Source organism: Aquarana catesbeiana, linkage group LG12 (genome assembly GCF_042186555.1).
Source record: "Aquarana catesbeiana isolate 2022-GZ linkage group LG12, ASM4218655v1, whole genome shotgun sequence".
Lineage (NCBI taxonomy): Eukaryota > Metazoa > Chordata > Amphibia > Anura > Ranidae > Aquarana > Aquarana catesbeiana.
In genome coordinates, this window is record NC_133335.1 from 76035804 (window position 1) to 76063261 (window position 27458).

At 43.2% G+C, this 27458-nt stretch overlaps 1 protein-coding gene across 1 annotated transcript in view; it reads right to left on the reverse strand.

Annotated features, from left to right (window-relative positions):
* CDK5RAP3 (CDK5 regulatory subunit associated protein 3) overlaps positions 1-26833 on the reverse strand; it is a 74097-nt gene extending 47264 nt beyond the window's left edge. Inside the window, exons 1-2 of the mRNA XM_073608073.1 lie at positions 26694-26833; positions 10225-10270 (exon numbers count right to left, since the gene is read on the reverse strand). Coding sequence (XP_073464174.1) covers positions 10225-10270; positions 26694-26699 — 52 coding nt within the window. The 5' untranslated portion in view covers positions 26700-26833. The remainder of the gene's footprint in view (positions 1-10224; positions 10271-26693) is intronic.
* Between the last annotated feature and the right edge of the window lie 625 nt (positions 26834-27458).

The window sequence follows — 27458 nt, forward strand, 5'->3', positions numbered from 1 at the left end:
AGCATATTGAGTACCTGTATTAAATAAATATCAAATGTTTAAACTGAGAAAATGTACCATTTTAAGAAAAAAAATATGGTAATTTTGAAATTGAAGTCAGCAATATGTCTCAAAAAAGTTGGGACTTCTTTTATCAATACTCTGTAAACATCTGGGAACTAAGTAGACCAGTTGCTGGAGTTTTGGGAGAGGAATATTGTTCCATTCTTGCCTGATATAGGATTCAAAATGCTCAACAGTCCCATCAGACAGTCTGTCAGATTTTTTTGTTTCAGGATGCGCCAAATATTTTCAGTTGGTGAAAGGTCTGGGCTGCAGGCAGACCAGTTAGGCACCCGGACTCTTCTACTATGAAGCCATGCTGTTGTCATAGATGCCGTATGTGGTTTAGCATTGTCCTGCTGAAATATACAAGGCCTTCCCTGAAAAAGATGTAAACTGGATGGGAGAATATGCTTCTCTAAAACTTGGATATATCTTTCAACATTGACGGTGCCTTTTCAGATGTTAGAGCTGCACATTCCATATGCACCTAAATGATATCAGAGATGCAGGCCCTTGAACTGAGCAGCGATAACAAGCCAGTAGGTCCTTCTCCTCTTTAGTCTGGAGAACGCGGTGCCAATGGTTGTCAGAAAGAATGTCACATTTCGATTTATCTGACCACAGAACACCTTTCCACTTTGCAACAGACCATTTCAAAAGGAGTTTTGGCCTAGAGAAGATGGCAGCGTTTCTGAATCATGTTCGGATATGGGCTTCTTTCCACTATAGAGCTTTACCTTACATTTTGGGAGGGCACAGAGTTCAGAGTTCTGTTCACAGACAGAGATTTTTGTGAGTATTCCTGAGCAGTGAAGTCCATCACAGTGATACTGTGTTTAATGCAGTGCTGTCTTAGGGCCTGAAGATCACAGGTATCCATTATTTGATTTTATTATGTACTGTAGGTGATGATATATTTATTGTCTTTGCAATTTTACATTGCGGAACATTATTCTGAAATTGTTCAACAATTTTTAGACGCAGCTTTTCACAGACTTCGTAAACCTCTGCCCATCTTTCCTCCTGAGACACTCTGAATCTCTAAGATGCTCTTTTTATACCCAATCATGTTACTGTCCTGTTGCCAATTAACCTAATTAGTTGCAAAATGGTATATGTTCTTCCAGCTTTTCCTTGTTAGTACCACTTATGCTGGCCATACACTAACCTAAAAATTGTTTGAAAATCTGTCATTTGGAACATTTGTTTTTCACCCAGTTAATGAACACAAATAGAAAATCGGTTTCAACTTTTAAGAGGCGAAAAATCAATGGAACAGGTTGGAAAATTCTGCCCAACGAACGATAAATTGAAAGGTTAATGTGTTTCTCGCACCAAAATGTTTGCACTAGGCATATGTGACAAAACAAACAAAAAACGGATTCATTTATGTCCATTGAACGATTTATCAATCAAAATTCGGTCATTACATGATGGCAAAATCATCTGTTCTCATGGTCAGCTTTTTGTTGCCCTGCCCCAACTTTTTTGAGACGTGTTGCTGCCAATAATTTGAAAATGACCCTATTTTTTCTAAAATGGTACATTTTCTCAGTTTAATCATTTGAGGTTTTCTATTGTGAATAAAATGTGAGATATGAGATTTGCAGATCATTGCATTCTGCTTTTATGTAGATTTTACACAGCGTCCCAACTGATTTGGAATTGGAGTTATAGTAACAGAGCTCCCATATTTCGGTCTTTATAGGTGCACTTTATGTTATGAACTGACAACCTATCACTGACAATGACAGTTATAACCTCTGATAAGCAGGTGCTAAAAAAGTAGTAAAGAAACAACCCAGCCAAATCAACATACTAGTTACATCTGTGTTTACATCAAATATGGCATGACTAAATAACAGTCACAAGTTTAGCATTTTAATCAGACAAATGCAATGTGTTCACCATCAGCGTATGTATTTGTCACTTTCATGAGATACAATAAATTAATTCTTTCTGACATTAAGGCTGAAATATGGACCACCCTTAAAGCGGTACTAAACCCACAAAATGGCCTGTAACACATCACAGTTCCCATCTTAGGATGTCTAAGACAGAAAGTAAAAAATATTGGTCTTTTTTTTTGTTTATAGCGCAAAAAATTAAAACCGCAGAGGTGATCAAATACCACCAAAAGAAAACACTATTTGTGGGGAAAAAAGGACATTTTATTTGGGTACAGTGTCATACGACCATGCAATTGTCAGTTAACCACTTAAGGACAGGAAGATTTTACCCCTTAAAGACCAAGCCATTTTTTACGATATGGCACTGCGTCGTTTTAACTGACAATTGCGATGCTGTAGCCAAAAAAAATGTATGTCCTTTTTTTCCCACAAATAGAGCTTTCTTTTGGTGGCATTTGATCACCTCTGTAGTTTTTATTTTTTGCGCTATAAACAAAAAAATACCGACAATTTTGAACAAAAAAATATTTTTTACTTTTTGCTATAATAAATATCCAATTTTTTTTTTTTAAACAAAGATTTCATCAGTTTAGGCCAATATATGTATTCTTCTACATATTTTTGGTAAAAAAAAAAAATTGCAATAAGCGTATATTTTTGCGCAAAAGTTATATCGTCTACAAAATAGGGGGCTAGATTTATGGCATTTTATTTATGGCATTTTTATTATTTTTCACTAGTAATGGCAGTGATCAGTGATTTTTAGCAGGACTGTGACATTGGTGGACAGATTGGACACCTAACTGACATTTTGGACACTTTTTTGGGAACCAGTGACATTATTACAGTGATCAGTGCTAAAAATATGCACTATTATTGTACTAATGACACTGGCAGGGAAGGGGTTAACATCTGGGGTGATCAAAGGGTTAAATGTGTTCCCTCAGTGTGTGTTCTAACTGTAAGGCTCCTTTCACACTGAGGCGCTTTGCAGGCGCTAAAAGTGCTAAAAATAGCGCCTGCAAAGCGCCCCAAAAGCGCCGCTCAATGCACTCCAGTGTGAAAGCCCAGAGGAGCGGTGCGCTTGCAGGACGGTCAAAAAAGTCCTGCAAGTCGCATCTTTGGAGCGCTGCAGGAGTGGTGTATTTACCGCTCCTAAAGCGCCCCTTCCCATTGAAAACAATGGGGCAGCGCTGCAAACCCGCCCGCAAAGTTACATAGTTACATAGTTAGTCAGGTTGAAAGAAGACACAAGTCCATCCAGTCCAACCATAAAAAAAAAAACAAAAAAAAAAAAAACAAACAAAAAAAAAAAAAAACGTACAATCCAATATACCCAATACTATACCCACAGTTGATCCAGAGGAAGGCAAAAAACCCCAGCAGAGCATGCTCCAATTTGCTACAGCAGGGGAAAAAATTCCTTCCTGATCCCAGAGAGGCAATCGGATTTTCCCTGGATCAACTTTACCTATAAATGTCAGTACCCAGTTATATTATGTACATTTAGGAAAGTATCCAGGCCTTTCTTAAAGCAATCTACTGAGCTGGCCAGAACCACCTCTGGAGGGAGTCTATTCCACATTTTCACAGCTCTTACCGTAAAGAAACCTTTCCGTATTTGGAGATGAAATCTCTTTTCCTCCAGTCGTAAAGAGTGCCCCCTTGTCCTCTGTGTTGACCGTAAAGTGAATAACTCAACACCAAGTTCACTATATGGACCCCTTATATATTTAAACATGTTGATCATATCCCCCCTTATTCTCCTCTTCTCAAGAGTGAACAAATTCAGTTCCTCTAATCTTTCCTCATAGCTGAGCTCCCCCATGCCTCTTATCAGTTTTGTTGCCCTTCTCTGCACTTTCTCCAGTTCCCCGATATCCTTTTTGAGAACTGGTGTCCAAAACTGAACTGCATATTCCAGATGAGGTCTTACTAATGATTTGAACAGGGGCAAAATGATATCTCTCTCTCTGGAGTCCATACCTCTCTTAATACAAGAAAGGACTTTGCTCGCTTTGGAAACCGCAGCTTGGCATTGCATGCTATTATTGAGCTTATGATCTACCAAAACCCCCAGATCCTTCTCCACTACAGATTCCCCCAGTTGTACTCCCCCTAGCATGTATGATGCATGCATATTCTTAGCCCCCAAGTGCATAACTTTACATTTCTCAACATTAAACCTCATCTGCCACATAGTCGCCCAATTAGACAGAGCATTGAGGTCAGCTTGTAAATTGGAGACATCCTGTAAGGACGTTATTCCACTGCATAGCTTGGTGTCATCTGCAAAGACAGAAATGTTACTTTTGATCCCAGATCCAATATCATTTATAAAGATATTAAAGAGTAAGGGTCCCAGCACTGAACCTTGGGGTACACCACTGATAACCTTAGACCATTCAGAGTAAGAATCATTAACCACTACTCTCTGAATTCTGTCTTTTAGCCAGTTTTCTATCCATTTACAAACTGATATTTCCAAGCCTGTAGACTTTAACTTACACATGAGCCGTGTGTGCGGAACTGTATCAAACGCTTTTGCAAAATCCAAATAAACCACGTCCACAGCCACCCCTCTGTCCAAGGTTTTACTTACCTCTTCATAAAAAGAAATCAGGTTTGTCTGACAACTTCTGTCTTTCATGAACCCATGCTGTCTGTTGCTTAAAATGTTTTTTTCCAGCAAGAACTCGTCTATGTGGTCTTTTATTAAACGCTCCAGTATCTTCCCGACTATAGAAGTTAAACTAACAGGTCTATAGTTACTTGGTAAAGACTTTGATCCCTTTTTAAATATAGGCACCACGTTCGCCCTGCGCCAATCCAGCGGTACTATTCCCGTCATTAATGAGTCCCTAAAAATTAGATACAATGGCTTTGAAATTACAGAGCTCAATTCTTTTAGGATCCGTGGGTGGATGCCATCAGGTCCAGGTGCTTTATCCACCTTTATTCTGTCTAAATATTTCTGGACCATATCCCTTTTGAGCCATTGTGGATCATTGGGGGCTGTGTCAATACCACCCCCCTTATGGACATGAGCTTCCCCATGCTCTTTTGTATATACAGAGCTGAAGAAAGTATTTAATAAATTAGCCTTCTCCTTGTCCCCAGTCACCCACTCTAGATTATTTTGTAAAGGGCCTACATGCTCAGATCTGACCTTTTTACTATTAATATATTTGAAGAATTTTTTGGGGTTTGTCCTACTATTTTTTGCGATCTCTCGCTCATTTTGAATTTTTGCACCCTTTTTGCGGCGCTTTGCGGGCGGTTTTAACCCTTTTTCGGCCGCTAGCGGGGGTTAAAACCGCCCCACTAGCACCGATAAAACGACGGTAAAGCGGTGCTATATTTAGCGCCGCTGTACCGCCAGCGCCTGCATGCCTCAGTGTAAAGTAGCCTAAGGGTGACTGTGTGACTGGGGAAACACACAGATCAGTCTTCCTGCATAGCAGAAAGACAGGATCTGTGTGATCTCCCCTGTCAGAACGAAGATTTGCTTTTTTTTTTTTTACACAGGCAGAACCCCGATCTGTCACTGCGGGGAACGATCGTGGGTGGCCAATGGACATAGAGTCCTCCCCACCAATGGATTGGATCCCCCGCTGGCCTGTGGGCACATTGCCGCAGTACAACTGCAGCGGCTGGTCCTTAAGTAGTTAACCACTTCAATACAGGGCACTTATACACCTTCCTGCCCAGACCAATTTTCAGCGCTGTTGCACTTTGAATGACAAATTGCGCGGTCATGCTACACTATACCCAAACTAAATTTTTATCATTTTGTTCCCACAAATAGAGCTTTCTTTTGGTGGTATTTGATCACCTCTGGGATTTTTATTTTCTGCTAAACAAATTAAAAAAAAAAAAGACTGAAAATTTTGAAAAAAAAAAGTTTTTTTTTGCTTCTGTTACAAAACTTTGTGAATAAGTACGTTTTCTCCTTCACTGATGGGGCTGCACTGACAAGGCGCACTGATGGGCACCGATGGGCACTAATATGCGGCACTGATGGGGAAATGATAGGTGGCACTGATAGGCGGCATGGATGGGCACTGATAGGTGGCACTGATGGATGCCAATCAGTGCCAAACAATGCCTGACAATCAGTGATGCCCATTGTGGGCTCTGATTGGCATCCATTGTGGGCACTAGTGGTGGCATCCCTGGTGGTCCAGTGTGGGCATCCTCGGGGGGGCTGCACTGATAATCAATCAACACAGACCCCCCTGTCAGAGGAGCAGCCGATCGGCTCTCCTCTACTTGCGTCTGACAGACGCGAGTGAGGAAAGGCCGATCAATGGCTCTTCCTGTTTACATCGCGATTAGCCGTGATTGGACAAGGCTGATCACGTGGTAAAGAGTCTGTCAGACTCTTTACCTAGATCGGAGTTGCGGTGTGCCAGACTGACACACCGCAACAACAATCGCCGCGATGTGCGCCCCCGGGGGCACGCAGCAGTTTGAAACCCTGGATATCGAAACCACTTTGCCGCCGTCATTTTGCTATATGACGGGCGGCAAGTGGTTAAAGTAACGCAGTGCCGTATCGCAAAAAATGGCCTGGTCAGGAAGGGGGTAAAACCTTACGGGGCTGAAGTGGTTAAAGCTGAATTCAAGCTAACAGTTTTCCTTTTGGGATAAAGGTTTTACATAAATAGATACATTCTGATTATTGTAAACACCCCTGTCAGTGATAAATTAACCCTATAACTGACCCTTTTGCTGGACAGCTTGGTCGGGTAAAGGAAATTAAAAAATAACAGAATAACTGGCTGAATCACCAGGTGAAAATAAAGGAAACAAAACAAAACAAAAAAAAAAGAAAAACTAATGCAGTCACCACATCTAAGACATAGTAAGCTGCAATATAATACATTTTTGCTTTTGGGTTTAATACCACTTTAATTTATCTAAACTACAAAAAGCTGATTTTTTTGGTTTGGATCAATTAAGGGTGGTCCATACTTTTCTAGACTCTGGGTCACCTAACAAGCACATATTAATCTCAGATGTATATGTTCCAGTCTCAATAAATTGTTGTATAGGAAGCCTGAAAGATGTGACCATACCACATAGTATTTTCCAATCAGTAGATGACAGCTGAAAGGTCACCTATGAAGTGTTTAGCAATTGCCAGGATTCCTGAAAATGTTGCTTTTTTTGGGGGGCTCTTTCCTGATCTATCACACTGTTGATAGTTTAACCTTCAGTTATGGGCTTGTTTAAACGTGTGTCACCCTATGAAGAGCAACCTGTGGTGGACTGCTTTTCAGAATGCTTTTTAATAGCAGTGGAGGCAGTGTTGTGTTGTCTCCTCACCACCTGTTTTCACCCCTAAAATCCGGCACTACAACCGCATGCATTACAGTTGAATGGGTCGCGTTTGGTGGCCAAAGCATTGCACACGAAACATATTCACACCGTCTGCTGCCTTTGCAGCTTAAAGGGGAGCAGCTGATGTGTTTTTACCACTCCAACTTCAAGTGTAATTAGTTTAATGCATACAATTTGTAATGTCATTTTGTAATTCAATATGCAGCATCCTTTGTAGACCCTTTGGGTCTAGTATGGATCTTAAGGGGAACCCCACGCCAATTTTTATTTATTTTTTTAAAGAACAGTGTAGGGTCCCCCCTCGCAAAATTCATACTAGACCCTCCCCCATCAAAGCACCCAGTCCTCAAGTTCATTGGCACAAGGGCCTCTTCCCCCTCAACCCTGCCCGGTGGTGGTGGGGGTCAGGGGGCCCCCTGATTACACCCTGCCCCCATGTGAATGGAGTTTTTTTTTTTCAGATCGGCGGTGGCAGGGGGTAGCCTGATTGATGATGGATCTACACCGAGGAACATTTTTTTTTACTTTTGATTTTTTTTTTATAAAGGAATCGTCAAAAACTTGTGTTGCGTTGTTATTTACTTTTTAGGTACTCATTCACATAGGGGGTGCAGGATCTGGGGAGGGCTTCCAGATTTCGATAAGTCCCCCACCCGCAGATCCCCACAACCACCAGCCAGGGTTGTGGGAAAGAGGTCTCCATCAACACCCCCCCCCCCATGTTGAGGGCATGTGGCCTGGTATTGCTCGGGGGGAGGGGGGCACTCGCTCATCCCCCCTTTCCTAGCCTGCATGGTATGGTCTGGTATGGAATTTGGGGGGAGACCCCACGGTTTATTTCCCCCTAAAATCCATACCAGACCCTAAAGGGCTGGTATGGTTTGGGGGGCCCACGCGTTTTTTTGTAAGAATTTTTAATTGCCGGCATGTTTTTTTTTTTTTTTTATTACATTCAGCTGTCAGCGGGTAACCAGCTGACGAGTCATCCGTCATTAAGGACACGGCGGCTGGCTTCCCGGCCCGCTCCTTAACAACCAGCTATTGCGGGCGGAACCCTTACACTGCATCTGAGCACAACTGCATATGATATCGCAAGCAAAACCCTAGTGATAAATATATTTTTTTACTTTTTGTTCCATTTGTGAATTGGACTTAACAGCTTTCTGCGATATTTACTGGCACATTTTTGCGTTAAATACTGCATAATTGTTACCTTTGTGAATTGGACTTTTTTTAACACGTGCGATAAGTTATGCAAACAGTAGTATATCACTAAACAAAATAGTATGAACACTATATATGGATAATCAAAGAATAGTCATACACTAAAACAGCGCTAATGTTGAGCAGATAAAAAGAACATTGTGTGGCCAACTACACACAAAACAACGTCCATAAGAGTAGTGCAGTATCAGTAGTGGTTCAGAAGATGTTCAAAGTAGATTATAGAGTATGTCAACCGTGCACCATCCACCGATCATTCCAACTCCACCGTGCGTGTACACACTCCCCTTAGGGGGTTAAACTCACCAGAGTTAGATATATTATAAACCTCCAAAGTAGGAAATATCCTGGACCACATTAACAAAGCACTTCTCCAAGTGATGGATAGATGAAGGGGCTCAAAGAAATAAAAACAAAGGAGAGCGCACATAGCGTAATTCCATTTATTAATAAAACATGCCCATCACATCATAACTCCCCCATCACTAATAACGTACTAGACATATGCAGTCAACAAGCAGAAAGGAAGAAAATCACCGTGCACTGCACCGTAGGACCTCCGGTAGCCGTCTCCACAGTCAAGGAGCGGAGTATACTTCCTCGTTCACCACGATGAAGCGCACGCGTCACTTCCGGCGTCGTGTAGGTCACGCCCTGACGCGTTTTGTCATATCCTGACTTCAACAGAGGGCGCGACACGACGTGACACGTGACCTACACAACGCCGGAAGTGACGCGTGCGCTTCATCGTGGTGAACCCGGAACGAGGAAGTATACTCCGCTCCTTGACTGTGGAGACGGCTACCGGAGGTCCTACGGTGCAGTGCACGGTGATTTTCTTCCTCTCTGCTTGACTGCATATGTCTAGTACGTTATTAGTGATGGGGGAGTTATGATGTGATGGGCATGTTTTATTAATAAATGGAATTACGCTATGTGCACTCTCCTTTGTTTTTATTTCTTTGAGCCCCTCCATCTATCCATCACTTAGAGAAGTACTTTGTTAATGTGGTCCAGGATATTTCCTACTTTGGAGGTTTATAATATATCTAACTCTGGTGAGTTTAACCCCCTAAGGGGAGTGTGTACACGCACGGTGGAGTTGGAATGATCGGTGGATGGTGCACGGTTGACATACTCTATAATCTACTTTGAACATCTTCTGAACCACTATTGATACTGCACTACTCTTATGGACGTTGTTTTGTGTGTAGTTGGCCACACAATGTTCTTTTTATCTGCTCAACATTAGCGCTGTTTTAGTGTATGACTATTCTTTGATTATCCATATATAGTGTTCATACTATTTTGTTTAGTGATATACTACTGTTTGCATTTACTGTTCTTTTTTAAACAGCAGCTGTATACCCACACCCTTAGTGTTTATCTGTAGGGGTCTTGGATGATATTTATTATATTTAATTTATTTGTGCCATTCTCCTATACATGTGCTTTGGATAAGTATTTGTGATCTGTGGCGCTGAGTGGTGTATTATAGGCCTGGATATACACTTTGTGCTATGCGATAAGTTATGTAAATGAGTCACATGACAGTGTTATCGCATGCAGTAATCTTTAGTGAATTTACCCTAATGATAGGAAACAGGATCAGCAGTAGTGTTTTTACAAACTAGGATTCTGAGATTTTACTGATATACTGTATGTGAGTGTCTTATGTAAATACGTTAACTTTACTTACCCAGCAGTTTGCTGATCTGGATGTCAATGGGCACATTCTGAATGTCCTGTGATGGAAAACAAGGAGAACTAAAAAATGATATCAAACTTCACTTTTATACAATGCTAGCAAAATCTTTCCCTCTTATTTTGTCTCATAAGTGACCCTGCTATTCATTGTGTTATTCCAGTTGTACACGGAGGATGTTGAAAGCTCTCATGTCACAGGTGTCTAATGGAGACGATACACGATACAATCTGACTGTACAATCATCTTTAGTCCTACCATCAACTATAGAGTGAAAGGGCCTGCCTGATTTGATACAGATTTAACAATTTGTTTAGGTGTGTCCTCTTATTACATATTTGTTTTATTTATTTTTTAACTCTAAGGCTACATGCCCACGGACGTTTTTAAAAAACGGGCTGTAAAGCCAGTACAGACGCCAGGAAAAAAGCGGTGTTAAAAACGTGATTTTATCGGCGTTTCGCATTGAATTCATTGCACGTTACTCCGCGCTTGCTTTCAGCCGCGTTTCTCTGTCTCTATTCAAAATCAATGGTTCCCTATGGGAGCCCATTGATTTGAATAGAGGAAGTCGGAGCATGAGGATCCAACTTGCGGTGTGACTTGTGTGCTGAGAATCTTGAGGGCGGAACCCAGCGAAAATGTAAAAAAAAAAAATTTGCGTGAGGTTCCTCCCTAAGACGATACCAGACCCTTTGGTCTGGTATGGATCTTAAGGGGAACCCCCACACCAAAAAAAAATTATCTTGGGGGGGACCCCCACGCCCATACCAGACCCTTATCCGAGCACACAGCCCAGCAGGTCAGGAAAGAGGGGCGAGCGAGCGCTCCCCTCTCCTGGACCATACCAAGCCACATGCTCTCAACATGGGGGGGTTGGTGCTTTGGGGAAGAGGGGGGGCCCTGCACCTTGTCCCCATGTTGATGAGGACAAGGGCCTCTTCCCGACAACCCTGGCCGTTGTCGGGGTCTGCGGGCGGGGGGCTTATCGGAATCTGGGAGCCCCCTTTAATAAGGAGGCCCCCCAGATGCCGACCCCCCCACCCTATGTGAATGAGTATGGGGTACTTCGTACCCCTACCCATTCACCTGGGGGAAAAAAGTGTCAATTAAAAAAAAAAAAACACACTACACAGGTTTTTAAAGTAATTTATTAGGCAGCTCCGGGGGTCTCTTTCGACTTCGGGGGGTCTCTTCCGACTTCTCTGCGCTCCTCCGCTATCTTCTGCTCTTTTGCTAGCGGTCGCCCGGTCTTCTCCATTGTCTTCTTCCCTCTTCTCTTCTCCTGCTGTATTGTCGCGTGCGCGGTGCGCAACGACTTATATAGGCATGGGACGGGGTGGAGCCCGGCAGAAGAAACCGGAGAGCGCGGAGAAGAAGCCGGAGAGCGTAGAGAAGTCAGAAGAGACCCCCGAAGTCGGAAGAGACCCCCGGAGCTGCCTAATAAATTTACTTTGAAAACCTGTGTAGTGTGGTTTTTAAAATTGAACACTTTTTTACCCCAGGTGAATGGGTAGGGGTATGATGTAACCCATACTCATTCACATAGGGTAGGGGGGCCGGGATCTGGGGGCCCCCTTATTAAAGGGGGTTCCCAGATTCCAATAAGCCCCCCGCCCGCAGACCCTGACAACCAACGGCCAGGGTTGTTGGGAAGAGGTCCTTGTCCTCATCAACATGGGGACAAGGTGCTTTGGGGTGGGGGGCGCAGGGCCCCCCTGCCCCAAAGCACCAACCCCCCTCATGTTGAGGGCATTTGGCTTGGTATGTTCCAGAAGAGGGGGGCGCTTGCTGGCCCCCCTTTCCTGACCTGCCGGGCTGCGTGCTCGGATAAGGGTCTGGTATGGATCTTGGGGGGGGGGGGACCCCCACACCATTCTTTTTTTGATGTGGGGGATCCCTTTAAGATCCATACCTGACCGAAGGGTCTGGTATCGTCTTAGGGGGGAATCTCACGTAAATTTTTTAAAAAATTTTCACTGGGTTCCCCCCTCAAGATTCTCAGCACACAAGTTGCACCGCAAGTCGGATCCTCTTGATCCGACTTCTGGTGCGACCTCTATTCAAATCAATGGGCTCCCATTGGGAACCATTGATTTTGAATAGAGACAGAAACACCGAACGAGGCTTAACACAGTGTTAAGCCTCGTTAAATCGCATTTAACACCTTTTTCCGGCATCTGACGTTTTTACAGCTCTAGTGCTGGAGCCTCAGAACGCACTGGTCCAGGGTTTTTTTTGCAGCTATAAAACGGCTATGCCATTTACAGCTCAAAAATGCCATGGTGGGCATGAGGCCATAGGCTAACATGGAGAGGCGTTTTTAAGCTGCATAAAACGCTCAAAAGAGCGGCTGTAAAAATGTCCGTCAGCTTGAGGCCTAAAGGAGATTGTACAGAAATTGACCAGATTGTATAGTGTATGGCCCCTTTAACCCCCCCCCAGCCAGAAAAATGAATGCCGTGTGTCTCACTGCATGCTCATCCATTAACATCACAAGTCCTTTCAGGATTAACAATTTTTTGGAAAACATCCTTTTTTATCTTCTTATTCCAGGTTTTCCAGAGCCCCAGCTGCACAGGTACACCTTGGAAAGGCCTCCTCACCAGTGCATCCAGGTAAACCTCGCCTGATCTTGTGCCGTATTAGATCAAGGCGGCTTGGTATAGAACAATAACATGCTGCCCCAGGTGTTCAAAACAAACCAGCCCGATTTCCCACAGTGCCTGCACAAGATCAGAGCGACACCAACAGTGGGCTAGCAAAGAACCAGGAAGTAGAAGCCCACTACTGATGTCATCTTTTAAAATGGTCGTCTGATGGGAGGTTAGTGACATTAGCTTGGAGGATACAGCAAAGGAAGAGGCAAGATGAGAATGTTAAATACATATTACATGAATATATCAGATACAATACTAGGGGTATTATCAGATGAGAAGGGGGGCGCCTTAACATTCCCTAGAGAGCAGTTGTGAAACTCTATGTGCAAATGTGTAAACGTCTATTTAGCTATGTGGAACACTGCTCAGTGGTTGGATTAAGGCCTAGTGTTCATTTGTGGTTGGAGGGGGAGGTCAGTAAAAAAAAAAGGCGGTTAAGGCAAATTTTTAGCGTTCCCCCAAATGCCCCTTAAAGCCCAACTCCAGGCTTTTCTATGAGTTGTTTTTTTTTGCACAGTTGTACCAGCTCTTTTCCTGTACTGAAATGGCCTAATTTGATTTTACTTCCCACAATTAAAGCGGAGTTCCACCCAAAAGTGGAACTTCCGCTCATCGGATTCCTCCCCCCCTCCGGTGTCACAGTTGCCACCTTTCAGGGGGGAGGGGGGTACAGATACCTGTCTAAGACAGGTATCTGCACCCACTTCCGGGAATAGACTCCCATGGGAGTCATACCCCCTCCCGCACTCCCCCGCTGTCTCCTGGGAAAGACACAGGTCCCAGGAGATAGCGGGGACCATTGAGAAAGCGCAGCGCGACTCGCGCATGCGCAGTAGGGAATCGGGAAGTGAAGACGCAACGCTTCACTTCCTGATTCCCTCACTGAGAATGGCCGCGGCAGTACCTGAGGATCGAGGGACGGTTCGATCTCGGGTGCCGACATCGCTGGACCCTGGGACAGGTGAGTGACCTTATTTTAAAAGTCAGCAGCTGCAGTATTAGAAGTTGAAGCAAGCCAGATAGAGGCCACCTTATTTCCTGGCTGGAAGGCATCCGGCTTCATCTAGCAGTTTCTCCCCAGCTGAACTGTCCCTGGCCCATCCCTTTCGTTTATTGAACTTCTCTTCTGTCAATCATGAAGTCTCAGCATTGCATGTGGGCTTTACCTAGAGCAGTCTACTGTTTTCATGAAGCTATCTGAAGCTCCTTCCACCAGCCACGATCTGCCTGCATTACACAGAGAAGCACTGAGACATCACTGAGTGAAAAATATGGTAGGTAAAGAAATCAGAGAGGTTTTATTGAAAATTTTCATTAGCATGTTGATAAGCAGAGTAACCTTCAGCGCCCCTTTTGGGTGAAGTTCCGCTTGTCTGCATCCTCCACTGCCACATATGGCCCCTTTTTTATTCGGGGGTGGGGGGGGGGTACTTGGTTTTGACAGGTACCTCTCCCACTTCAGATCAGATCGCTGCAGAAGTTCGGCCCTCCTTGCTTCCACCACATCCCAGAAGGGACCATTCAAAAAGCATAACATGGCTCACGCATGCACATTAGGGAAGCGCCTGTGAAGCCGCAAGGCTTCAATGCCGGTTTCCCTCAGTTAAGATGTCGGTGCCTGGACCCAAAGCCGATTGCAGAATCGGTTTGGGTGAGGACATCGCTGGATCCCTGGACAGGGAAGTGTCATATAGTTATATCGTTAGTCTGGTTGAAAAAAAACACAAGTCCATCTAGTTAAACCAATAAAAGGGGGGGGGGTGTGGAAATCATACAATCCCATATACACAGTTGATCCAGAGGAAGGCAAAAAAAACAAAACAGCAAAGCATGATCCAATTTGCTCCAGTGGGGAAAAAAAAATCCTTCCTGATCTCCCAAGAGGCAATCGTATATTCCCTGGATCAACTTTACCTATAAATGTCAGTATCCAGTTATATTATGTACATTTAGGAATGAATCCAGGCCTTTTATAAACCAATCTACTAAGCTGGCTAGAGCCACCTCTGGAGGAAGTCTATTCCACATTTTCACAGCTCTTACTGTGAAGAAACCTTTCCTTATATTAAAAGTCAGCAGCTGCAGTATTTGTAGCTGCTGGCGTTTAATTTTCTTTTGGGGGGACTGGAGCTCCTCTTCTCGACTCGAATCAATCCGTTTAGTGGAAACGAGGCATAAGAGCAGTGCATCCATCCCAGCATTTTAGTGCACCTAGGAAGGACAGGTGCAGCATCCAGCCCCGTTGCAGGCAGCCTGTTGCTATGACAAGCTGCAGAAGGACAGGACTGAACGCCGTTGCTGTGGTAGCCATATTTAAGGTCATATGTGTTCAAGGACAAAGGTTCCTAAAGGCACAGGGCTCTGAATATGGGTACTAAGTAGTACAACCTAGTAGAGTCTATGACAAGGATGAGGCTGATGGCTGTTAGTGTTGTACCTGCACTTAGGGCATTGAGGAAACTTTGTACCTCAGGGCTCTAAATGTGGCTACCACTCAGTACAACGTTCACCCCCGTTCAGCAGCAGCCAGCCATAGTCTTTAACAGGCTTCCTGCAGCGGGGCTTGATGCTGCACCTGTCTTTCTTGGGCACGCTGCTCCTAGACATGTGCAAGGGGCCTTAAAGTGATACCAAAGTCTCCTTTTTTTATTTTTAATAATAAACATGTTATACTTACCTGCTCTGTGCAGTGGTTTTGCACAGAGCATCCCAGATCCTCCTATTCTCGGGTCCCCCCACGCCACTCCTGCCCCCCCCCCCCCTCCTGCTGAGTGCCCCCACAGCAAGCAGCTTGCTATGGGAGTACATGAGCCAAGCCGCTGCTCTGTGTCCATTCAGACATGGAGCCATGACCAGGCCCCGCCCATTTCCTTCCTCATCGGTTCACTGACTTTGATTGACAGCAGCAGGAGGCAATGGTGCCACACTGCTGTCTCAACCAATGAGGAGGGGAGTCCAGGACAGCTGAGTCTCTCATGCAACTTGCAACTTCGCTGGATCTAGAGGGACCTCAGGAAAGTAATAGGGGGGCTGATGCACACAGAATGCTTTTTACCTTAATAGAATGCATTAAGATAAAAAAAAAAAAAAAAAACCCTTCTGCCTTTCCAATCAATTTAAAGTAGTTGTAAATCCCTCCAAATATCCATTGAAGGGATTATCCTCAACTGATACACAGAGATTAAACTAATCCTCCTACATAAGTTGTACCTGTTAATCTGCCATCCTCTCTTCTCTACATCTGTTCAAAGTGCAGAAATTATAAAGCTTGTCTAAGGGGAACTTTCACACTGAGGCGGCAGGGCTTTTAACCCCTGCTAGCGGCCGAAAGAGGGTTAAAATTGCCCGCAAAACGCTTTGCCGTCGCTGCCTATTGATTTCAATAGGGAGGGGCGCTTTAGGAGCGGTGTATGGACACCCCCCCTTTCACACAGCACACAGGAACAGAGCTGAGGCTGTCAATCAGCTGGAGATCCCTCCCCTGTCACCATTTTTTCTTTGTGTCAGGAAAATTTGTTAGAAGTGATTCATGCTGATAGCAGCTGTCAGAAATGACACAGTGCTCTGGATTGAGACAAGTAAACAATATAGGAGGGATAAGCTTTGTTCATATTTCATGCCTGAGGTTTACAACCACTTTAACCACTTAAGCTCTGGAAGATTTACCCCCCCCCCTTCATGACCAGGCCATTTTTTGCTATACGGCACTGCACAACTTTAACTGACCATCGCATGAACATGCAACACTGTACCCAAACAAAATTGATGTCCTTTATTTCACACAAATAGAGCTGTCTTTTGGTGGGATTTGGCCAAAATTTATTAAGAGGTTTGATTTTTTTAAATTTTCTTATTGTTTTATAGCAGAAAGTAAAAAAAATATCGTTTTGTGTTTTTTCCCAAAAATTGTGGGTCTTTTTTTGTTTATATTTTTTATTATATAAACAAAAAAACACCCACAATTTTGAAAAAAAAAAAAATAAAAAAAAATATTTTTTTACTTTCTGCTATAAAACAATAAGAAAATTTAAAAAAAATCTAATCTCTTAATAAAATTTTGGCCAGAGTGTATTCCGCTATATTTCTTTGGTAAAAAATCCCAATAAGTGTGTATTGATTGGTTTGTGTGAAAGTTATACCGTCTACAAACTATGGGATATATACTGGAATTTTTATTTATTAAGTGTTCTTGCATAGCAAGACCACTTACTGTTATCTCACATATATATTATTCTTATTATTATAGCCAAATTTACCACCCTAACTCCTCCCACAGTTTTTACACTACATAGACAAGTAATATACCGAAACGTGCGGATTGTTCCCGAATGGTGTGCTATTACTTTGTGGAACGTTTCGCCGAATGGTCCACAAAATATCGTCGTTTTTGCGGCGAAATTGGTCCCATAGGAATGAATGAGGAAACTAGAGTGGGAGATGACAAAAGCTGGAAAATCAGAACATGATTTCTAAACTGCCGCCACTCCCTCATTTTCAAGCCCACCTACACAAATCTTATATCAAAACGTTCAGCTATCCCTGCTGCCACTAAACATGTCCACGGCTAAGCCATAGTCCTGATAGTTTTCACAATATGACCATTTGTTTGCAACTCACGCCGTCCATTGACATTCATTGAAACTACACTCTAGCCCCTTCAAATTTGAAGGGCAATTTCTAAACTGCGACTGTGCCTTCATTTTTAATATTTCAGAGACATACTATACATCAAAATCTAGGTCTGGGTCTTGTGATTCTCACAATATAAAGATCTTCGCTGTAGGATGTATAGTTTTTAAAATACGGCCATTTGTTTAGAGGTCATTTCAGGAAATTTTAGCCATTAATCAGAGTGTACTGTTAGTGTTTGTTTTGTTGCCATGGTTACCAAAGCTTCTGTTATACACAGGGGGGAAGGTGGCTGGAGCATCTCAGCTCTGATTACAGAGCCCGGGGGAGGGGACAGACACACCATGTACTGATTTATAATAGAGGAATATGATGGGGCAGTTTTGATGGGGTAATTCTGATGGGGCAGTTTTGATGAAGCAGTATTTGGGAAGCATAAACAGGGCATGAGCATTGCTAGGAAACAGTGGTTGTAAACACAAGATGCTGAGACACTCCAAATGCATGTGACTTCATCTGCTAGACTTGATAATGCTTGTAGACTCCTCCCACAGTTTTCACACTACAGAGACAAGTAATATACCGAAACGTGCGGATTGTTCCCGATTGGTGTGCTATTACTTTGTGGAATGTTTTGCCGAATGGTCCACGAAATGACGTTTTTGCGGCGAAATTGGTCCCATAGGAATGAATGGCGAAATGTTCAAAACTAGAGTGGGAAGTGACAAAAGCTGACAACCCCATGATCAGCCAAAACATTATGACCACCCCATGATCAGCCAAAACATTATGACCGCCCCATGTAAAAAAAAAAAATATTTTTGAAAAAAAAAAAAAAATTTTGAAAAAAGTAAAAAAATAATTTTTGAAAAAAAAAAATTATTTTTGAAAAAAAAAAATATTTTTGAAAAAAAAATTTCTTTTAAAAAAAAAATATTTTTGAAAAAAAAATTTTTTAAAAAAAAAAATATTTTTGAAAAAAAAAAATTATTTTTGAAAAAAAAATTACTTTAAAAAAAATAATAATTTCGAAAAAAAAATTATTTTTGAAATAAAAAAAATTCATTTTTGAAAAAAAAAATTACCTTTGAAAAAAAAAATTACTTTTGAAAAAAAAAATCATTTTTGAAGAAAAAAAATTCATTTTTGAAAAAAAAAATTACTTTTGAAAAAAATGTTCAGCTCTTTCAGTGAATGATGGAACTTTTTTACTACTATTTATACTTTTTAAAATATTAAGCTTTTTAACACTTTTCACAGTTACTCAAGCCACTCCACCCCACCCAGTTACTCCGCCCACTCCAGTTGTAGAGGCAAGAACACTTTCACAATTTCCCCAGAAATTGTACCTTTTCTAGTTCTTATTATTATAGCCAAATTTACCACCCTAACTCCTCCCACAGTTTTTACACTACATAGACAAGTAATATACCGAAACGTGCGGATTGTTCCCGAATGGTGTGCTATTACTTTGTGGAACGTTTCGCCGAATGGTTCACGAAATATCGTCGTTTTTGCGGCGAAATTGGTCCCATAGGAATGAATGGGGAAACTAGAGTGGGAGATGACAAAAGCTGGAAAATCAGAACATGATTTCTAAACTGCCGCCACTCCCTCATTTTCAAGCCCACCTACACAAATCTTATATCAAAACGTTCAGCTATCCCTGCTGCCACTAAACATGTCCACGGCTAAGCCATAGTCCTGATAGTTTTCACAATATGACCATTTGTTTGCAACTCACGCCGTCCATTGACATTCATTGAAACTACACTCTAGCCCCCTCCAAATTTGAAGGGCAATTTCTAAACTGCGACTGTGCCTTCATTTTTAATATTTCTGAGACATACTATACATCAAAATCTAGGTCTGGGTCTTGTGATTCTCACAATATAAAGATCTTCGCTGTAGGATGTATAGTTTTTAAAATACGGCCATTTGTTTAGAGGTCATTTCAGGAAATTTTAGCCATTAATCAGAGTGTACTGTTAGTGTTTGTTTTGTTGCCATGGTTACCAAAGCTTCTGTTATACACAGGGGGGGAAGGTGGCTGGAGCATCTCAGCTGATTACAGAGCCCGGGGGAGGGGACAGACACACCATGTACTGATTTATAATAGAGGAATATGATGGGGCAGTTTTGATGGGGTAATTCTGATGGGGCAGTTTTGATGAAGCAGTATTTGGGAAGCATAAACAGGGCATGAGCGTTGCTAGGAAACAGTGGTTGTAAACACAAGATGCTGAGACACCCCAAATGCATGTGACTTCATCTGCTAGACTTGATAATGCTTGTAGACTCCTCCCACAGTTTTCACACTACAGAGACAAATAATATACCGAAACGAGCGGATTGTTCCCGATTGGTGTGTTATTACTTTGTGGAATGTTTTGCCGAATGGTCCACGAAATGACGTTTTTGCGGCGAAATTGGTCCCATAGGAATGAATGGCGAAATGTTCAAAACTAGAGTGGGAAGTGACAAAAGCTGACAACCCCATGATCAGCCAAAACATTATGACCACCCCATGATCAGCCAAAACATTATGACCACCCCATGATCAGCCAAAACATTATGACCGCCCCATGTAAAAAAAAAAAAATTTTTGAAAAAAAAAAAATATTTTTGAAAAAAAAATTTCTTTTAAAAAAAAAATTATTTTTGAAAAAAAAATATATTTGAAAAAAAAAAATATTTTTGAAAAAAAAAAATTATTTTTGAAATAAAAAAATTCATTTTTGAAAAAAAAAAAATTACCTTTGAAAAAAAAAATTACTTTTGAAAAAAAAAATCATTTTTGATTAAAAAAAATTCATTTTTGAAAAAAAAAATTACTTTTGAAAAAAATGTTCAGCTCTTTCAGCGAATGATGGAACTTTTTTACTACTATTTATACTTTTTAAAATATTAAGCTTTTTAACACTTTTCACAGTTACTCCGCCCACTCCAGTTGTAGAGGCAAGAACACTTTCACAATTTCCCCAGAAATTGTACCTTTTCTAGTTTATTTTATACTAGTAATGGTGGCAAGCAGCGACTTATAGCGGGATGGCGAGCAATCTAAAACTAACTGACACTTTTTTGGGAACTGACTGCCACTGACATCACCGGTGCCATTATTACAGCGATCAGCGCTAATAATTTGTCACATATCACTGTACTAATGACACTGGGCAGGAAGGGGTTAACATCTAGGGCAATCAAGGAGTTAAATGTGTGCCTGACAAGTGTGTGTGTATACCGTGTGCTGCTTTTACTGTGGATCTAGTAAAACGAGATCCTGTCACTGAACACAGCTCTGTGTTGTTTACATTCACAGAGTTGTGTTTGGTGAAGCTCAGAGGCGATCAATGGCCCGGATCTGGTGATTGGCATGTGCTGTGACGAATCACAGCACGGATGGGCCATCCCCTACCCGGAAATGCAGAATCGTAATTCTGCACAGCCGGCCCGCACTGTCGCAGTAAATGTACAGTGCGCAGACGGCAAGTGGTTAAAGTTTATTTACATTGTCAGTAGTTCACTTTTCAGACGGCTGTTGACAGGTAGCCAGGAGGCGTTAGCTCACCTCCTCACTGCCTGTTGTAGCCCTGAAAAGCATGCACCGCTGTGCTGCCACCGTCTGCGTTGCATGCAGTTGCAGTATGGCTCCATTGGCTTGAAAGGGTCACATTCAACTGCAGTACTACATACAGATTGTGACAGCGGGTATCATTTGTGCTGTGGCATTAGTACACCCCCCCTACAGGTACTGTGGTAGGTTATAGGGGTGGGGCAGTTTGGGGCTGTTAAACATCAAAGAAATCCTGGACAGCCGCACTCCAAAGATAATTGCCTTTATTCAATAAAGTGTCATCCAAAATACAGGTCACAGCAAAGTGGAACAAAGCTTACGCGACTTCTAGACTGAAGGGGATGCATTTTACTTTGATCTGACCCACCAGGAGCGGTGATACTCTCTCTTCACTTGGGGGCTGTTAAACCTACTGCTCAACCACCTGTTTTTACTGCCTTTCTGGCCAAAGGCATGAACGAGCCCTTAGACCCCTGGTGCCCAACCTGAGGCCCTTTGGTATATGATATGCAGCCCTCGGACCACAGCAGTCTATGGCTGGAACATTGATTAGGGTAATAGCACCGATCTCTACTAGCCTCATGTAACATGTTCCCAGTTTCATATTGCCTTCTGTAGAATATCCTCAGCCAACCATGCCTCATGTCCACACTCTCCGGCCCTCATTTACTCTATTAGGGTTGTAGTTTCTAACAGTCCTCTCAGGCATTACATACAGTATCTCACAAAAGTGAGTACACCCCTCACATTTTTGTAAATATTTTATTATATCTTTTCATGTGACAACACTGAAGAAATGACACTTTGCTACAATGTAAAGTAGTGAGTGTACAGCTTGTATAACAGTGTAAATTTGCTGTCCCTCAAAATAACTCAACACACAGCCATAATGTCTAAACCACTGGCAACAAGGTGTGAATGGGGAGCACGTGTGTTAAATTTGGTGTTATCGCTCTCACTCTCTCATACTGGTCACTGGAAGCTCAACATGGCACCTCATGGCAAAAAATTCTCTGAGGATCTGAAAAAAAAAGAATTGTTGCTTCACATAAATGCATGTGCCTCCACTGTGGGGACACTCATACTTTAGTGTTAGGACCACAGATATCAGGGTGCCGTGACGAGGCTCTGTGGCTTACGCATGCGTTTGCAAATGCGTGCGGACTAAACCCCTGTTTTTAACGCATACTGTTAGACAGGTTAATTTGGTTGTCTGCGAGCTGGTGGTAAGTAGGCTTGGAATTTTTTCCTGGGCATTCCCCAGGCCTTGTTTATATTCACATAAAGATGGCCTAGGCTATAAGAAGATTGCCAAGAACCTGAAACTGAGCTGCAGCACGGTGGCCAATACCATACAGCAGTTTAACAGGACAGGTATTTAGGAAATAGACGTATGAGTGCTGCCAGCATTGCTGCAGAGGTTGAAGGGGTGGGGGGGGGGGTCAGCCTGTCAGTGCTCAGACCATACGCCGCACACTGCATCAAATTGGTCTGCATGGCTGTCATCCCAGAAGGAAGCCTCTTCTAAAGATGATGCACAAGAAAGACTGCAAACAGTTTGCTGAAGACAAGCAGACTAAGGACATGGATTACTGGAACTATGCCCTGTGGTCTGATGATACCAGGATAAACTTATTTGGTTCAGATGGTGTCAAGCATGTGTGGCGACAACCAGGTGAGCAGTACAAAGACAAGTGTGTCTTGCCTACAGTCAAGCGAGGTGGTGGGAGTGTCATGTTCTAGGTCTGCATGAGTGCTGCCAGCACTGGGGAGCTACAGTTCATTGAGGGAACCATGAATGCCAACATGTACTGTGACATACTGAAGCAGAGCATGATCCCCTCCTTTCGGAGACTGGGCCACAGGACAGTATTCCAACATAAAGACCCCAAACACACCTCCAAGATGACCACTGCCTTGCTAAAGAAGCTGAGGGTAAAGGTGATGGACTGGCCAAGCATGTCTCCAGAACCTAAACCCTATTGAGCATCTGTGGGACATCCACAAACGGAAGGTGGAGGAGCGCAAGGTCTCCAACATCCACCAGCCCCGTGATGTCGTCATCTCTGGTGAACTCCATGCCCAAGAGGGTTAAGGCAGTGCTGGAAAATGGTGGCCACACAAAATATTGACACTTTGAGCCCAATTTGGACATTTTCACTTAGGGGTGTACTGACTTTTGTTGCCAGCAGTTTAGACATTAATGGCTGTTTGTTGAGTTATTTTGAGGGAACAGCAAATTTACACTGTTATACAAGCTGTACACTCACTACTTTACATTGTAGCAAAGTGCAATTTCTTCAATGTTGTTGCATGAAAAGATATAATAAAATATTTACAAAAATGTTAGGGGTGTACTCACTTTTGTTGCCAGTGGTTTAGACATTAATGGCTGTGTGTTGAGTTATTTTGAGGGCACAGCAAATTTATACTGTTATACAAGCTGTACACTCACTATTTTACATTGTAGCAAAGTGTCATTTCTTCAGTGTTGTCACATGAAAAGATATAATAAAATATTTACAAAAATGTGAGAGGTGTACTCACTTTTGTGAGATACTGTATGTACTTTTTGTATGATGTATGCATTTACAATGGAACTTTGGTCAAAAAATAAAGTCCTGACAGATGACTTCATGCTGGCTTCTTTTGCAGGTATAGCCAGGGATGGGGGGGATGGGGGGGCCGCCGTGCAACACTGACAAAAGGCAACCTTGAGCAGACTGAAACCCCGCAACAGCGAGGCACAATATGAGAACTACGGTGTCCCTCCGCTCTGTGAATAGCTTTTAATAGTGTCCGTGACATTCTCTCACCCGTCGAAAAATGCCTCCTCTGATGTGCGCATGCGCCATGGTCACGCCACTCCAGCTGATCGCCAAATCAGCTAGAGTGCGGCTCTGTCCTGCGCATGCGTGGGCACTTTTAGACGGAGGGCACACATCGATAGAACACAGGCACAGGACAGCCGGTGTTATGTAAATATGGGATGCTCTGTAGGTATGGGATGCTTACATACTGCGCATGCTCAATCTTCCAGGAGGAGTTCCACTTTTGTTCGCTGTTATACTCACTTTCAACAGGTGTTCTGTCCATATGAAACGCTCGTTCTGGAATAGTGCATGCGCATTCAAAGAAAAGCTGCTGCTTTGTCAATATGAGCCGCTTGAGCAGCAGCTTTTCTTTATTCGCTCCCAGACCACCCACTGTACATATTCTGCAGCAAGATGGCCTGGCTGCCCAAAATCACGTACCTGTATGAGATTCTGTGCACGCGGCGTTGGGGGGGACGCACGTGCGCCGCACCCCGTGATTGGAAATTACCCAAAAAGTGTCACTAAAGCCTCGTACACACGATCGGATTTTCTGACGGAAATTGTGTGTTGACAGACTGTTGGCCTAAAATCCGACCGTTTGTATGCTCCATCGGACAATTGTTGTTGGATTTTCCGCAGACAAATGTTTGTTGTCAGATTTTCCGATCGTGTGCACACAAGTCCGTCGGACAAAAGTCCAAAGTACAAACATGCATGCTCGGAATCAATGCTCACCAAACACAACATTAGCAGAAATTGCCCAAAGGGTGGCGCTAAAGAGCTGAAAAGCCTCGTAGTACGACACTACGTTCGTGTTTGTTGGCCGACAATTGTGTGCAGTTTGTATGCAAGACAAGTCCCTGGCCAACGCCCTTCGGACAAAAGTCTGACGTTTTGTCTGTGGAAAATCCGATCGTGTGTACGAGGCTTTATTGTCCAATTTGGCTGATGCTAAAAATCACTGATCACCGCCATTACTAGTAAAAAAAAAAAAAATCATAAAAACGCTATAAATCTATCCCCTATTTTGTAGGCTCTATAACTTTTCTGCAAACCAATCAATAAACACTTGTTGGGATTTTTTTTTACCAAAAATATGTAGCAGAATACATATTGGCCTAAACTGATGAAGAAATTAGATTTTTTACATTTTTTATTAGATGTGTTTTATATCAGAAAGTAAAAAATATTGGGTTTTTTTTTGTTTTTTGTTTCTTATTAAAAATTGCTGCCGTTTTGTTTATGGCGCAAAAAAAAAAAAAAAAAAAAAACTGCAGGAGGTGATCAAATACCACCAAAAGAAAGCTGTAATTGGGTGTCCGGGCTGGGCTCAGCCCTTCCTTCTCTGAGCTGGCCACTCAGCTGTCAGCTCCTATCTCTCCACAGTTACTCAGCTGTTGATGATATCCTGCTCGTCAGTCCTGCCTACTTAAGCCGTCCAGTCCAGAGGATCTCTGCCTTCGCCTTGGTCAACATTAAGGATGGGCTCAGGCGTGTTCGCAAGCTGCACGTGCCGAGCCCGCCAGGAAGTGCGCTAATCGCAGGCAGAGAGACATTTCCCGATCTCTGCAGCCGCACATCGAGACAATGTCTCACTCCTTGTGATTAGCGCTGTGCAGTGCGGACTTCCTGGCGGGCTCTGCACGTGCAGCTTGCGAACACGCCTGAGCCCATCCTTAGTCAACATCACAGAAACTCCTGCGATCCTGTTCAAGACTTGCTTTGCTGACATCCCTTCTGGCTCCAGATCCTGCTTGCTGTTCCACTACATTGATCCCTGACTTCTGGCTTGGCTGACTATCTGTTCCGCTTACTGAACTTTGGCTATGTTTTGACTACGTTTGTTCTTTTTACTTTTATTATTAAACAAGTGTGATTTAACTGTACTTCTGTCTCGGCCTGATTTCATAGTTTCTAACAGTGGGGGGAAAAGGGACATACGTTTTATTTGGGTACAGCGTGACACGACCACGCAATTGACAGTTAAAGTAACACAGTGCTGTATCACAAAAAATGGCCTGGTCAGGAATGTGGGGGGGGAATAAACCTTCTGGGGCGGAAGTGGTTAAATATCGCTATGCATGCGCCATTTAGAGCGTTCAATATGGACAGAACACTGTCGCAAAGCAAAGGTATGGGACGCATACCGGAAGACTGTATGTCTCATGTGCATTCATGCTTTGTGAGCGTCCCATACTGCCACCACACTCCTACTTGGGGGCGGTCGGCAAGCGGGTTAATGATCTGACCTGCACCAGACATCTAGGATCAGGCAGCCATGGCATTCCAGCTGTTGCAGAACTACAAGTCCCAGGAGGCACCACAAGACCAAGCCAGCCACAAGCATGAGTCTCTGAGCCAGAGGCATGATGGGAGTTGTAGTTTCACCACAGCTGGGGTGCTAAGGTGCACATAGGGATGTGGTGTGGGTAATCCTGACACTGCGCAGACTCAGTGGTGTCACCCCAGGACAGGAAGGTTCTGCAGCTCCTAAGAACACAATAGTAAGTCCACAAGTGACTGGTCACCATAGTTGGAGGGGGAGCTCCAGTAGAAGCACTTTGTGTGATTGGTTGCCCTCCTAGGCCTCAGGTGTTCTCTCAGAAGAAGACACGGACTGCTCTCTACCCCTGACAGGACATGCAGGCTCTTGTAGTTCCATGACAGCTGCAGGGGCACAAATACTGCGGCCTACACACTCCGAATTGGAAGTCACAACTCCGGTATGTTCAGCACTTCCCGTCCACCTCATTACACGGCTCACCCCCCTCCTCTCAGTCATACCTGCATCCCGGCTCCGGTGACTCTTAGGACACGTGTACCGGACACTCCGCTCTCCACCAATCACAGCTTGCTGTGCATCACACCAGAACCCGCCCACAAACGACACCATCCCAAACGCAAGAGAACGGAGGGGGGGCGTGACGTACATGGAAGAAAGATGGCGGTGCAGTACTATCAATCACCACTAAGTGGCGGTAGAGAACCATATTTATGCGCAGGAGCCATTCACGACCGCGCACACAGCATCACGAGAACGCGCACCTAATTTGAAACATTTCTGGTGACAAGGCGACTCCAATACATCATGAAGCTGGAAGCACCACTTTCTGGAACAGAAATGGGGGTTTTATTTATTTTTTTCTGCACTTTTTTAGGCTCCATGCACACTGAAGCTCATAAACGGCCGTTTTTGGGAGTTTGGGTTTTTTTGTTTTTTTTAACAGCTCATAAACTCCCCTCCATGTTATCCTATGTGTCTGTGCACACATGGACGTTTTTGGACGTTTATCAGCAGTGGAGTTTATGGGCTATTTTCTGAACGCCAAAAAATTGCGTTCAGGAGTTGTTTTTCTGACCACAAAAAACTCCAAACGCTCAAAAACGTGGCTCGCCAGTGTTTTTTTAATGTTTTTGATCCATTAAAAAAAAAAAAAAGGCTAAAAAACACTAACGCAGAACAACACTAATAAACGCTTATGAAAAAATGTTGAAAGACACTGCAAAGCTACTGCCAATTTTATAACGTTATTTTAACCACTTGCCGAC